The sequence below is a fragment of the Agelaius phoeniceus genome, chromosome Z (genome assembly GCF_051311805.1).
Source record: "Agelaius phoeniceus isolate bAgePho1 chromosome Z, bAgePho1.hap1, whole genome shotgun sequence".
NCBI lineage: Eukaryota > Metazoa > Chordata > Aves > Passeriformes > Icteridae > Agelaius > Agelaius phoeniceus.
In genome coordinates, this window is record NC_135303.1 from 91,866,458 (window position 1) to 91,880,863 (window position 14,406).

General features: G+C 42.9%; 1 protein-coding gene across 2 annotated transcripts in view; it reads right to left on the bottom strand.

Annotated features, from left to right (window-relative positions):
- ST8SIA5 (ST8 alpha-N-acetyl-neuraminide alpha-2,8-sialyltransferase 5) overlaps positions 1 to 9,141 on the bottom strand; it is a 48,329-nt gene extending 39,188 nt beyond the window's left edge. For both annotated transcript variants that reach the window (XM_054652374.2, XM_054652372.2), the window contains exon 1: positions 8,127 to 9,141. In XM_054652374.2, the coding sequence (XP_054508349.1) occupies positions 8,127 to 8,257 (131 nt within the window). In that variant the 5' untranslated portion in view covers positions 8,258 to 9,141. The remainder of the gene's footprint in view (positions 1 to 8,126) is intronic.
- Positions 9,142 to 14,406: the final 5,265 nt, after the last annotated feature.

The following is a 14,406-nucleotide window of genomic DNA, read 5'->3' on the forward strand; positions in this document are numbered from 1 at the left end:
CAACCTTTGTCTCAGTGACCTACAGCTTTGTAGATAGACTGACAGTGGGTAATTACTGAGCTCATCACTTACCATCTCACAGGGACAAGATTATTAAAAGGTTTTGAAAATTGTATGAAAATAAGTGGAAGAGCAGGAATGGTATCTTCAGAGCAAAAGGAGGAAATTAAATAACATGGGCCCCATGAAAAACAATATGGATGGACAATGTGGGAAAGGAGCATGTCTGGTTTCACCACACTCTTGGCCTCACAGAATTATACCAGGGACAAGTTTGGCTCTTTCTGTTAGAGGGAAATAATAGTATTAAAATGGTGGAGGAGGATATTTTGACTAGTGCAAAAAGCAAAATTGGAAACATAGGTGGGAAGCTTCTGGATTATAACCATTATTACAAAGAAAAAAGATTTTGTTTCATGTAGCACATTTCACATTTGGGTTAAATCTTGCATCAGATACTCACAAGCAGTATCTGAAAAAACTTGGTCTAAAATCACTTCCCAGGAAGGATAAAACACATTCAAATAGTTGGCTTAAACTGGATCTAATGTTGACCAGGACATCAAGAACATCAAATGATACCTTCCAAACCTTTACAATCTTACCTTTTCTCATCTGTGGCTGGAAGATAAACATCTAAGGAGTAATAGATAATCTTTATCAATCTTATTGGCAATAATTATTCACAATTATAATTATTCATAATTTAAATATCATGATTTGTAATACTGAGGGGCAGCACAAAACCAGCAACAGAATGAAATTATAGTGAGGGAGGTAGTTTTCAAGGAAATAAAAGAAGAATGAAAACATCCAAGCCCTGGGCACGGACACTCACAGGAAATCCCAAATGTTTTAAGATACCAGCAAATTCTGACATTTGAGATGGTAGATGCCTGATGCAGTGTGGGTTCCAAATCTCACCACACCACAAGAGATCTGACTAAAACAATTGCACTGCATCTCAAGCTTCCAGCAGCAATATATTCAGCATCAGGTCAAGTGTCCCCACACTGCCCTGAGGGCTCATGCTGAAGACAATGAGCAAAATGCATTCACAGTCAGTGAGTGTGTACCCAGTGCCAGGCACAGGAGTAGCAAATATTCTCTCTCTCCATCACAGAAGTGGATGGCACAGTCTTCTCCTGCCACTTAGGCAACACTTCCAAAATATTTACAGCCTAAGATGTTCAGTTAGGACTGTCAAAAGCCCAGCTTTGGCTGTATTTGTTCTGATAGAAAATGCCAAACCAGTGAGAGAGGCTGCTTTTAAGGCATTCACCCTGAGATCTAAAGCATAAACCCATCCAAATAAAAGGATGTGAAAGGACATCAACTATCTGCAGGGCTGATGGAAAAGCAAAATGGATGCAAGCAACAGAGGGCAAGCATGCCTCAAAGAAATGAGAAGTTAAGTCCACAATTTCCCTGAGGGAGACATGGACTGCTGAGCAATGAATACACTTGAATTAAAAATTGAGAAATGAAATGAAAAAGCAATCAAGGGTAAGAATGAAGCACAGTGGAAGTAAGAAAATACAAAGCTTTGCACAGTGATTATGCCTGAACCAAATCCAGCAAGTGTAAGAATGATCAGGAAACTCCAACTGGGTCAAAAATAAAAGACCAAGGTACCAGGTCATCAACACAGGCAACAGAGGTCAGTGGTCGAGGGTGTGATCCACCCCAGGTGGGGCTGTGGGGAACATGGGTGGGGGACAACCCAAAATGGGAACACAGCGTTCCGGGTTGGGCTTTTCACAAATGGAGGCAAGACTGAACTTTTTTCATGTTGGGTGAAAAGCTCTTGAACGCTGGGCATTGGCAAAACTCAACCATTATATTGTCATACCAAGGCAACAGGTCTGTGTAAAATGAGGATTTAACCCAGATATTCAGCCAAATACACAAGAAGAATTGTTTGCTTGGACAGAAGGAGGCCTAGATCTTCACACAACAAAGTTAGACTGAAGGAAGCCGCTGCTGGGTACTATGTGAATTAGAATCAGGATCTAATTATCTCTGTATTAATCAGGAGGCACAATGGCCACTTTTTGGCAGGACACCTATAATTCACTGCTCCAGGGCAAAAAGTTTCTGGAGAGCTCCTACAGCCCAGCACAATTCAAACCATCCACAGGGTGGGCTTGTGGACACTGGCCTAGGAGCTGCTGGGTGGCCATAGCCACAATAAAAGGGACAAGTGTCCAAAGGCCACCCTGTAGGACACATCCCTCATGATATGAGTCAGGAAGGACCATGGTGTGACACACCAGGGAGTGACACACCTGGGATAATGGAATTTGCACATGTAAAACACTGAAATAAGGGATGCTCATTACCTTAATTTACTGTCATCTCAAGAGTGGAGAAGAGCTGGCAATTCACAGGTCAGACCAGCAGCTGGTTTTGCCATCTCAACAGCAGAGGTGAAACAAAACAATGCTAGAAATACAGCATAGAGGGAGCAGGCATATAAACCCTGCTGATTTTCTGCATCAGGGCCATGGGGAGGACTGCCAGGGAGCACAGGAGAGGAAATAACATTTCCTCACACTCTAAAATTTCAGCCACTTGATGCTCTCTTTTAAAAGCAAATTAAAATCATGGTTAAAAATCCCCAAACCTTCAAGTAGAAGAAGGAAAAATTTTTGGATTCAGGAGAATTGCCTAAAGCAACCAGCAGCAGCAGTGGGAAAGGGAATGGGAAGTGGGATGGGGTGACTGCACCCAGCCTCCGGATGGAGGAACATCAACGTGTTGGAGCCAGTCCAGAGGAAGCCACCAGGATGATCAGAGGGATGGAGCAGCTCTGCTGAGAGAAAAGGCTGAGAGGATTGGGATTGTTCAGCTTGGAAAAGAGAAGCTTTGGGGTGGCCGCTCAGCACATGAAGGGAGACAAGAAAGATGGAGTGAGACTGTTACAAGGGCCTGGAGTGACAGGATAAGGGACAATGGCCTCAAATTGACAAAGGGTAAACTTAGGGGAGATGTTAGGAGAAATTGTTCCCTGTGAGAGTGGTGGCACAGGTTTCCCGGAGAAATTGTGGCTGCCCCATCCCTGGCAACGTCCAAGGCCAGGTTGGACAGGGCTTGGAGCAGCCTGGAATAGTGGAAGGTGGGTGGCACTGGATGGGCTTTAAGGTCCCTTCCAACCCAAACCATTCAGTGATTCTGTGAGCCCATGAATTTGGAGACAGCTGAATTAATCTATCAGCTCCCTGTTGGTTCTGCCCCCTCCACCCCATTACCAACAGGGATGCCTGCACCCCATGAAATGGCCTTGGGAATGCTCTGTAGCAGGAACAGCATGGCTAGAGTCTCAGCTTCTCCTGCTGTGCTCAGCTAGATCTGGCCACTTTAAGGTGATGTCCATATCCTGTAAACACATATTTTTTTGGTGCTCTATATTGTTTGAAGTCTTTGCTTTGTTCTGAAGTTTCCAGCAGTCTTCTCTGAAAAAAGCTTCCTAAACCCAAGACCTCCCAGCACCTTGTCAGGGATTCATCCAGATGACTCACAGGATACATGTAATTTCTGTGGAGTAGTAATTCCCTCTGGTTAGAGCTGGAAGCACAGAGCTGTGTGACCAGAGAGATGACTCACTAGGTGACCTTCAGATTACGCCTTTAGGGGAAGATATTTCAATGGAAGGAGAGTTTTAACACAGGAATAGATGGTCTTAGGTTATGGCTAACACTTTCACAGGTTGTTATGAGCTGGCCAGAAGAGCATGTGCCAGGGATGGGGCAGGAGCTCTCAGCTGACCTGAGCTGAATGTAGTTAGGACAAAAAACCCAGTTTAGGACTAAATACAACTTGGGCCACATGTAGCCTCCATGTTCCCACTGCTGTTCCTGCTGTCCCTGCTGTAAGAATGACATGAATTTAGGGTTCAGATGAAATGTGCAGTTCAGGTTCATTTTCTCTGGGTTTATTCCTTTAGTCCATGCAGTGCAGAAAGTGATCACAAATAATCTTATATGGTAAGGAAAGAAGTAAGGATGCCTGGGAATTGATTTGCAAGTGTTGAATAAAAGCTGCCTAAGATATTCAAAAATGGTGGGTTTTCCTCAAGTAATGAGATTCTGATATTAGTAAGAGGGCACATATACATAAGAGTGATGTTTCATTCTCATTTAGAAGATACAAAGCTTCCAAATAATACAGGCTGCCTGCACAGGAAGGTTTGCTGAATCTTGCTGCGTGAGTCTTTGCAATCTTTTAGTACCCTCTGGCAGCCCCTGGGGTAATATTTGTTTAGGGTCTTTAATAGTTTTGGAAACGTGTTCTCCTAACTCAGCTGAATAAAAGGAGTTTTAAAGGTGCAGATTCTCTTCTTCACATGACACTCTTCAGTGTGCAGAAGTCAGTCTGTTAAAACACCCAGAATTTAGTGAATTTCCTGCCAACAGAATATTGGTATATAGCAAAGTATTGCTCTGATATCTTTCCCTTGCCAAAGGGAAGGACTGTCCTATTGATCTCTCCCATGCTACAGGTTGGGAGATGAAGACAGATTTCAACATTTTTTTACTGTAGTGGCAGTTTCCTGATGTAATCCAGGATTATTCCCTGCTGGCCAAACAAGAGCTGACAAAAAAAGGCCAGCCCTCAGCTGAGCATCTGATTCAAAAGAAAATTCAGCTGAAAGGCGAGCATTGGAAAGATGAGTCAATACAAAAGCAAGCGGCAGCTCTGGATTTAAGCAGAAGACCACAGCATTTAACCTACTTTAGCAGATCAATGCAGTGGATTTTTAATCATCACATTAATCCTAAAATAAAAATAATTACCCCAGAGATTGGTATTAAAGTCCCTTAATTATATCTCATTTCATCATCCTTTTTACTGGGGATCAGAAGCTGCAGAGACCAGAGCTTCCCGATGCCATTTCTCCAGCTTGTGGTTTGACTCTCCTGTTAGAGAACTTCAGCTGCAACTGCAGGGATGAGGCACTGGCCTTGGTGAGAGCACCCACACCCATCCCACCTGGGAGAAAACTGAAAAAGGGCAAAAAAGAAGGTGGACAGGACTCTGCTTTCCAATGACACTGCATAAAACTGCAAAGGAAGGAGTGGGGAACATTACACAGTGGGTGAAAAATGTGTGAATGCCTAGAAATTCAATCTCTACACTGTCCCCTTCTACCAGCAATGCCAGGAGCCCATTAAAATCCCATAAGGGGAAAGAGAGAACTTTGACCTAAGGCTGGGCCCCTTATCAAATTTCCCTGAGCCAAGTTTATTTCCTGGAGCATCCTTTCCTGTCCACAGTCCTGCCACCCCCAGAGATGCTCTGGGAACATGGCCATGGGCAAATGCAGGATCCTGAACCTCCATGGACAGCCTCAGGTGGGATTTTATGGCCATCAAACCAGCCCATTTCCTGTTTGTAAGGGCAAGTGGCATGGCACGCAGCAAACTTTGCTATCTTTCTCCCAGAAAAGGGTACCTTTCTCCACTCTGCTCTTTGGGACCAGTCCTGAGTCTATGCTGTCACCTGCATTGTGCCCAAGCTGTTTGTTTTGGGTCACACTCCCCTGCCTTGAAGGCCTTTACCCATTTCCACCATCTTCTTGCAGAGAAAAGAGCTACCCTGGTGTTATATTTAGACTTAAAAGCACTGTACACTTACTGAAATAGTACTTTAGAGCAATTTTCACGTTTCTCCAAATACATGGGGGAATTTCTTCCTGCTGCCTTGGGAGGAGGCCATGGGTCCTGTTGTTGCTGCAGGTGTTGGGATGCAGGCAAAAGCATCCCAAACAAGCAGCACATGGAATCCCAGAGAGTAAATGGCTGCGTCCCCAGGCTCCAGCTTGGCAAGTGGCGCCAGGGATATAAATATCCCGCTTCCCCTCTCCAAGGAGCCTCTCCAAAACCACCAGGTACAAGTCAAAACACGTCCAAGAAGCCTCACAGCCGGAATCAGCTTCTAGCAGGGGGCTTAACACCAGAGGTTTGTGAAGTGAAAGAGTAATTAAAGGTTACAGCTGCCCCTGCACAGAGCTCGCTGGCAATCAGACTGCCCTGGAATGCTCACCAGAAGGTACTGCAGGGTGTTAAGAGAGAGGGAGGAAAAGGAGAGCTGAAAACAAAAAAAAAAAAGGTACCTTCATAGTAATATTGTGGTAACAATGCAGGATGCTGATTAAATCACCTTTATGTCACTAAAAACTTACAGCCAAATCCTGCATTTTTATTTCCTTGGAAGAGGGGAACTGCCAGTTCCCAGCAGAAAGGAGCCGAGGGCTGAGGTGCTTTTTTTTCCCCTGCACTGAGTTAGGGGAGCCCTCTATGAGACTATTTTCACATGATTAATTAAAAAAAAAAATAAAAATTAAAATAAACAAATCAGTGCAAGCTGGAGTTAAAAAAATAAAAAAGAAAAGTAATATTTTCCAGTCCAAGTGACAAAATATATGCTCATCTCCCTACTTGAGACTGTTTGATGGCAGAGGGCTCAGAACCAGACTTTTTCCTTGCAATCCCAGGAATTGGACATCAGCCTTTTTTCATTCCCTGATGATGACAGGAGAGGTTCCCAGGGCATGAGGCAGGACAGAGGCCACAGAGACCACTCAGTGGAAGAGTTTTTGGTTGCATCTTCTCATAATTTTATCTTTACCATTTTTCATTTCAGTGTGTACTTGTGATTTATTTTTCTTCTCTCTAACCCTGTTGCAGTAATTTTGACTTGGAAAAGCAAGGATTGGTAGGACTGCCAGGCCTCCAGGACAAATGGGAAAAACTGAGAAAATAAGGCAAGATGAGACCTCGACCTAGCCATAAAGTCAAATTCTTAACAATGAGGAAGATTAGTACTACCCTTGTCTACCTACCAGGTTCCTGAAGCTCCCCAAATGTGGAGATTTTATACCTCCTCAGGTAATCGTTTTCTTTAAAAGTTCCCCATCATGATTAAATCCAAATCTTTCCTGCTACAACATTTTAGCACTTTGTGAGTGTTTAGAGAGAGGTATTTATGGCTTTTTTTTCTTCTAAGATTTAATTTGGGTATTTCAAGTCAGTTATCCTTTCTCCCCTCAGTTTTCTCCAAGCCAAAAAACCCCATGTTTTCAACACTTCTGCTCATTCTTGCTTCTTCCAGCTGAGGAAGTCACATTTTCTGGGAAATGAGGTGCCCAAAAAAAATCAGAGTCCCCCAGACAAGGCCTTGTGCTACACAAGGCACACGAATTGCTCCGTGGATAAACAACACCCCTGTCTAAACATATTAATATCATGCTTGCTTTTCCCTCCCAGAGAGAAATGTTGGCTGATTTGCCAGCATTTTGCTTGCTCCTGGCACAGGGCAAACAACTACATGAGTTGCAAGCAAGGCAAGAACCAAACCATTTATCTCTCCTGGCAGAATGCAGCTCAATTCCAGTAAAAAATTCCACAGCAGCTGCCTACACAACTGAAACACTTACCTCAAAGCATGTAATGGAAACATTCATCTTCATAAAATCATGCAAGCTGTAACTTCTCAAACCAGGTTTAAGTAAAATAAACTCTGCATGGGTCAAGGTTAAACATTTATAGAGCCCCCTCGGTGGTTGCTGTGAAAAGAGCATTTTCAGATCAAAGAGTGATGTGCTCTACAGCGAGGCAGTCTCAGCAGCAATTCATAAGAAGACAGCAGTGCAAAAATAAAGGGCTCTCTTGGTTATCTGGAACACTAATATTGATTTTAGGAACTGCATCTGCATGTTTGTTTCTAAAGACATCGAAGTTTCAGCAATGAACAAGCTACTTCAATTCAACATCTTGACCCATTTCAGCCTGAACTTACATAGAGTGGGAAGCCTTGTAAGGGGCAAATACTCAGGTGGCACGAGTCTGTTTAAGTTGAACACAAACCCATATTTTTGCCACAGGTGAGGATTTAAACATAACCCAGGGAACTCACAAAACATTATATTCTGCCTAACCTTCTCCTGCACTCACAACCTAACAAACATTACAGATGCTGGATGCACCTTCCCAGACTGACAAGATATTGTTATCATCAGCAAAACACTGAGAAGTGGTTCGAACTGCTATAATGGTCTGCCTGGGGCTCCATCTCCCCTCAGCCTGATCAGACAACTTTTCCTATTCCCTCTGACCCCCCCTTACCTCTTGAGATAGTTTCTCCCGTAGAGGATCTGCTGCAGCAAGGTGACCACGGCAAAGGCGCAGATGAAGATGAAGAACAAAGTTCTGTTTCCCAGCAAATCCCGGCTTGATGAAGGGTCAGTGTATCCCATCCTTCTGAAAAGCCACTGAAGCTTCACTGGGTAAAATTCAGTTCATTGCCACCTTCATGCCCTTTTTGCTGGGGACTGGAGGGGAATGCCTGCTGGCTTTTCTGTGAGCAATCCAAGGACAAGGTATCCCATTGTTTGGCCCTGCTGCCACTTCCTTGCCCCTTTTGGATGTTAGCTCCAGGACTGTGCGCAATGGCTTGCTTCCACGGTAAAGTTTCCAGGAGATTCAGACGTGGGTAACATCTGAAATCATCTCTCAGAGCTCTCTCAGCGCAGGCAGCCTGTGCTGTGTGAGAGGCATTCTGTTCCCTCTAAGCCTCTCTTGAAAACCCGCTGCTAGCAATTATCTACTTCAATCCCATTTTCATATTCCAGATGGGGGAAGCTGCACACAAACCAGAGAACTGCAGCCAATGGCAAACACGGGGCTCCGGCAACCTGCGTTGGAAGCACATAGTCGTCAGCTCCTCTCTGCTTCTGCTCAGTGATTCCGACCAAATGTGCTCACAAGGAGACGTGACTGGGGCTTGCTATTATTGAACAAGCATGCAACAATCATGAGGATTTCATTCAGAACCCTGCAGGGGAAAAAAAAAAAAAAAAAAAGGAAAAAAGAAGCTCAGCAGCAGCAGTCTGGTCAGGCTAGCAGGAAAGCTGCATTCTGTGCAGCAGCACGCTGTCCGTGCCGTGGCTCCGGTGCTGTGGCATTTGCATGCAGAATGCAGAGCCTTCAGTCCCACTCTGCTCACTATTTGGGCTCCTCTGGTTCCCCTATTCCTCCAGAGTAAGCATGAGCAAGGTCACTGCATCCCTTCAAGGACAGAGCTCTCAGTGCCTGCATGCTGATTTATTGGAGGCTCTGAGTAGCCTCACAGCCGCAGAGAGGGAGCCTGCCTCTCAGTGCAGGCTCTAAGAACCATTCATTTAAAGAGACAAATATTCTGATTGTTCCTCCACTAGACAGAGTTCTCTTTTGAAAGGGCAGAGCAACAAGACCTTGTCCACAGCCATCGTAACTCCTCTAAAACCCCCTCATTTTCAGGAGAGGCTCAATTCAGCTCACAGGGAGTTTTGTTACTCATTTTACCGGGAGCAAAATCTGCCCCAACCCGAAAACAAGTTCCAATGAAAGCTTTATCCATGAATGAAACATCCAGACCAGGAGGTTGTTTTGCCCCAATAACAGATGGGAAAACGATTTTGACAACAAAATGAGAGGGGAGAAATCCATTGTCTAAGAGAATAGGAAGATTTTTGCGTGAATAGATTTTCCAACAGTTAAATCAGCATATGCAAATTGCTCTAGTGTGCCAGGAGCCCAGCTGTGTGGAGAAGCAAACAGAGTGCTCATGGACTTTGTTTCAGCTGTAACTCGTGCTCCATGTGAAGAAGGGCCAAAGGTAACTTTTTGCAACCCTTTCAACACAATCCTTAAAGACAGGGCTAGTCCTCAGCATGACCTACAGCAATTTAGGCAAGACAGACAATGGCTAAAGCAGGCTTTGCCTTACCTAATTTTAAGCAACAGAAGTCACACAAGTGTTTAAGGTGTGAAGCTGGTCACCCTGAACTCCTGCAGGCTGGAGAGCAGCACTTCAGACACAACTGATTTTGCAGAGAAGGTTTAGGGACCCAGCCCCTGGTGTGTCCTGCCTCAGTGCTTCTCACAAATCCCACACCTCTATTTCTGAACCCTGCTAAATGCTACCATTATCACCTTGCTTATAAATAGAGTGGGGACCCCGAGTCTGATCAAAGATTATCCAGGGAAAAGCAGGGGTAGAGGGCAAGGACATACTTCCTTGGAAACACTCTTTTACTATTTTGTCATTCACGGTCTTCCATAAAAAAGGAAAGAAAACCAATATTTAGGTTAGAAAAATAACTCAGTGGGATGCATTGTACCAGGAATAATACATACACCAGGGGACTTCAAGTTAAACACAAAAAGTAGTTTGATTCCCTATTGTCAAAGTCATCAGCTCTGGGGCCAAATATTTATTCTTTAAATGATCAGTTCATATAAGCTTACATTATATAAGACTGTTTCCATATAGGAACTGAAACATTTCGATGGATCTAGCCAAAAATCCTCTCAGGAAAATGAAAGCTGTAAGGCCATCAAAATTCCCAGGCTGAGACCCCACAAGATACTGCACTGGCAAATTTGTATGCAGCAGCTTAGTCAAGGCCAATAAGTTCAGAAGTGAAGGAAAATTTACTTAATGATTTGAACTGTTTGATTTCTACTGATAGCTTTGAAAACTCAGAGAAATTTGCCTCAGTTGCTCTGGGAGTAATTTTACAATAACGGCAAATTATCAGATAGTAGAATTTGGCTTTCTATGATTTTCTGTAGGTGTGAAACTTATTTTGCAGATTCTTATATCACCTAGCTTTTGGTGAAAACACTTTCAGCTTTTCTACTTTTACTGCCCTCCATTCAAAGGGATTTTTTTTCCCCTTGAGATCTGTGCAGTAATGCACCAAATTCCTGAGCCTAGCAGAAGCTCTTTCTCCTGGAGTGATGGTAAGCCTGAGCTGCAGAAAACAGCCCATGTATTCTGTCAGTCTTTGATTTTCTGTGTCCTCTCATCATTCTCTGCTATATCAGGACTGGCCAGGAGATGCAGCACCTGAGAGACCTATGAGCAGGAGAGCTGCAGACCCAAAGTACAAAGGTATCTACAAAAAATAAGGGAGGTTTTCTGTGCCAGGGCTTGCACGGGCATCATTCCCGACGTCACATGCAGAAGAAATCTGTTTGCTGCCCTCAGCCCAGTACAACAACACTGCATGACTGGAAGCAGAACAGCTCTGTGCAAGCACAGAGAAATAGAATGTCTATTGACAAATTTTCATAGGATGCTCAAGGTTGCCTGCAATATTTATTGTGAGTGAAACTGTCTGAGACTGCAAAAGAAGTGCTGAATGAGCAGTGTCAGCACTCATTCCCGGGGCCCTTTGAGAGTTTGACTTGTAAACTGCAGGCCTCCTTTAAAGCATCAGGCCTCTGCAGAGAAAAAAATATATTTTTTTATAATAATTTTACACACTGCACTTGAACAAGCAGCAGACAACAACAGATCCCCTCCAGAGTGTGAGAAGGATTGGAAAAGCCCTCTAAGAGCATTGAGCCCAACCATTCCCCCAACACTGACAGGTCCACGTTCACCCATGCCCCCAAGTGCTGCATCCACCTGCTTTAATAACATTTCCAGCACAACAGACACAAGCTCAGAATGGATATTCCTGCATCCATTCTTGGAGCACAGACTTCAAAATCTAAAGCAAATCTGGCAAAGTGGATCTTAATATGAAGCTGCCAGAAGCAGTCAGTCTTACACGTGTCTGGCCTTTATTTGTTGCATGTGAGCTGCTTGCTAAATATCACCAGAGATAATCTGTCACAAGAAACTCCTCCAGCCTGAGCAGTGAGACTCTGAGTGCTCTAACACAAACACAAACATGCTCCTTACTGTGACAACCTCCAATGGGAGCTCATCATTTGCCCTTGGGGCCCAATGAAGCAGGTTTGAATTTATTTATTTTTTTAAAAAGAAGCTAGCATTAAATTTCAAAGATGAAGAAGCCAAGACCATGCTACTGAAGCTCTATATGAGGAAAGATGAATTAGCAAGAGGACAAAATCTGGTAGGGGTCAGACTCTACTTCTCTTCTGGAGGCAATAAGTTCATATCTCTCCCTCTGTTGAAAGGACAATATGCAGCCCTTCCTACTGAACTGCAGTTTATTTTTTTAATGCAAATGAACTAGAAAAATTCATTTTTGATAGGCAGGCCTGATTGGGAATTTTTTTAAAATATCTTTCACTGAACCTGTCATTTGAATCAGTGTTTGACTGATCATGCATTCTAATTTCAGCTGAAAGCAAGGGTATTTGGTGTCTGGGACAGCAGATCTGTCTCTTGGTTGTTTAATCACAGAACACTTAACTGAACATGTAAACACCCAAAATCATACAGGTTCAGGGTAAAAGAAGACATGCTTCACGTTCCCCTTCAGGGTTTTTTGTCTTCCTGCCTGCTCAGCCACCCTTCATGGCTCTTATTCAGACCAAAGAACTCCACAGCCAGCATTGCAGAATACTATGGATGGTAAACAGTTTGAGGAGAACATTTTTTTACACCTCATTTTCCCCCCTAAATTGAAATTAAATCATGCCTATTTACAGTTTCTACAATGCTTGTGTGAACTGCTAGATCCCTGATTTTGCAAAGAGCTGGCACATAGGTATATGGCTGGAAGGTTCTGCTGAACACGAAACTCATAAACATATGCTTATCAATATTAATTCTTTTGCAGATATAAAACATGAATTTATTAGCATAATCGAGTGCTTAACACAATGTCTAGTCCCCCATCACTGCCACAAATCCATATGTCTTAAACTGAGAAAGTGAAAGAAGCTGAAAGGATTCAGCTAAAATGTAAACATTTATTTTCTTCTGAGTTGGATTCAGCCACGTGGAGGTGACAGTGGCTAATTTGGCACCAGGCTCCCACCTGTGGAGACAGCTGAATTAGAGGACATGTCCTGAACACAACATATGGTCTGTACACTGGATGCACATTACCTCATCTCTTAAAGCATGACCAATTTTCCTCCAATTATGGGTCATATAGTGCCCCATTATGGGGGAAAAATGACCCAGTGCATAAAATACCCTTTTTTTATCCTGATGACATCATCTCTGTTGGGAAAGGAATGATGTCTGCCTCAAAGGAATAAGGTCTTCTGGCAGGAAACTCTGCAGAGGCTGCCTTGGCTGCAGTGCTGTACATTTACTGTTGACAGTTTCTTATAGCAGAGCCTGCTAAAATGTATAACAAAATGCAAAACTCAGAGCTGAGGACATCTCTGCTTTCCCAGTGGTATTTCCATGTTCCTAGAAAACAAAGGATGTTAAGTGTGATTGTTATGGTCCTGTTCATGCTTATGGCTCTGGAAGTAGCTGAGAACAGTGGAAGCCCAGCCTCTCTGCAGAGAAAAAGAAACAGGACCCAAATTCATTTACAGGAATCATCAATAATGAACATTAGTTTGATTTTGGAGCACTGCATTAGAGCCCTGGGTTTAGCAACAATTCAAGAGGACTGAGACGTTGGCAGAGCCACAGAGGGGTCAAAGGGTTTCCATGGCCAGCAGTTGCTCTCAAATAAGAAATGTGATCCTGCCTCTATTCCAAACAAGTCATAACTCCCACCCAGTTCTCCAAAACCACCTTTAAAACCTCCCAAAGGAAAGCACTGGAATTAGTAGCACTCACTTTAATGGGTGTTGAAAGATTGGTATTTCTTTTGGATGAAAATATTCCAATAGTAACATCACAATGAACAAATATTTCCCATGACCAGAATAAGGATCACACATTATCTAATGCTGAAAACCACAATTACCACAATTAATAATTATTTCACTATTTCAACAGTACTTTTTTACAGGAAAAGTGAAAAGGTTAATCTCAAATATTTTTAAAAATATGCAATATGGCATATTAATTCACAGAGAGAGCATATCAGATTTCGGAATATGTTTTGCTTTGTCAGTGAGTGGCATTAATCCACATTAAAGAATGGATGTAAATGTGAAAATGAAACTTTTCCTCTGAACTATCAGCTAATTAAAAACTTCAAATTTTTACACTGCTCTTATGATCAAGATGTAAAAGAGACCTATTATAGAAAATTATTTAGGAAAAGTTACAAGGGTAACTTTTTATCTCAGTTCTGCAGTGATTTTGTATTCAGAGGAATTAAGTATATTCCTCTTGAATTAACCATCAGTCCATCAGATTCAGTTCCCATGACCTTTCAAGCAGCCCAGACATTCAGGTTTTGAGCCATTCCTCATTATGCCCTCCAACAGCACTAATTACAATGCTGGCTACACACATTACTAACCACTAGTCTAACTGCTACTTTACCTGAGCTACTCCTCTAGCCAAAGCCAGTATGTATTCAGGCACATCATGATTTTTTAAATAATCCATGCTAGTCCATGTTTAGTTCAGTCCATGAAAAAAATCACTAATTAAAAAAAAAAAAATCCATCTGGCTTTTTTGGTCTTCAAAAATCCATATTCTTCATGAGGCATATTTTATTTTACTTTTCTGGCACTGTGGAA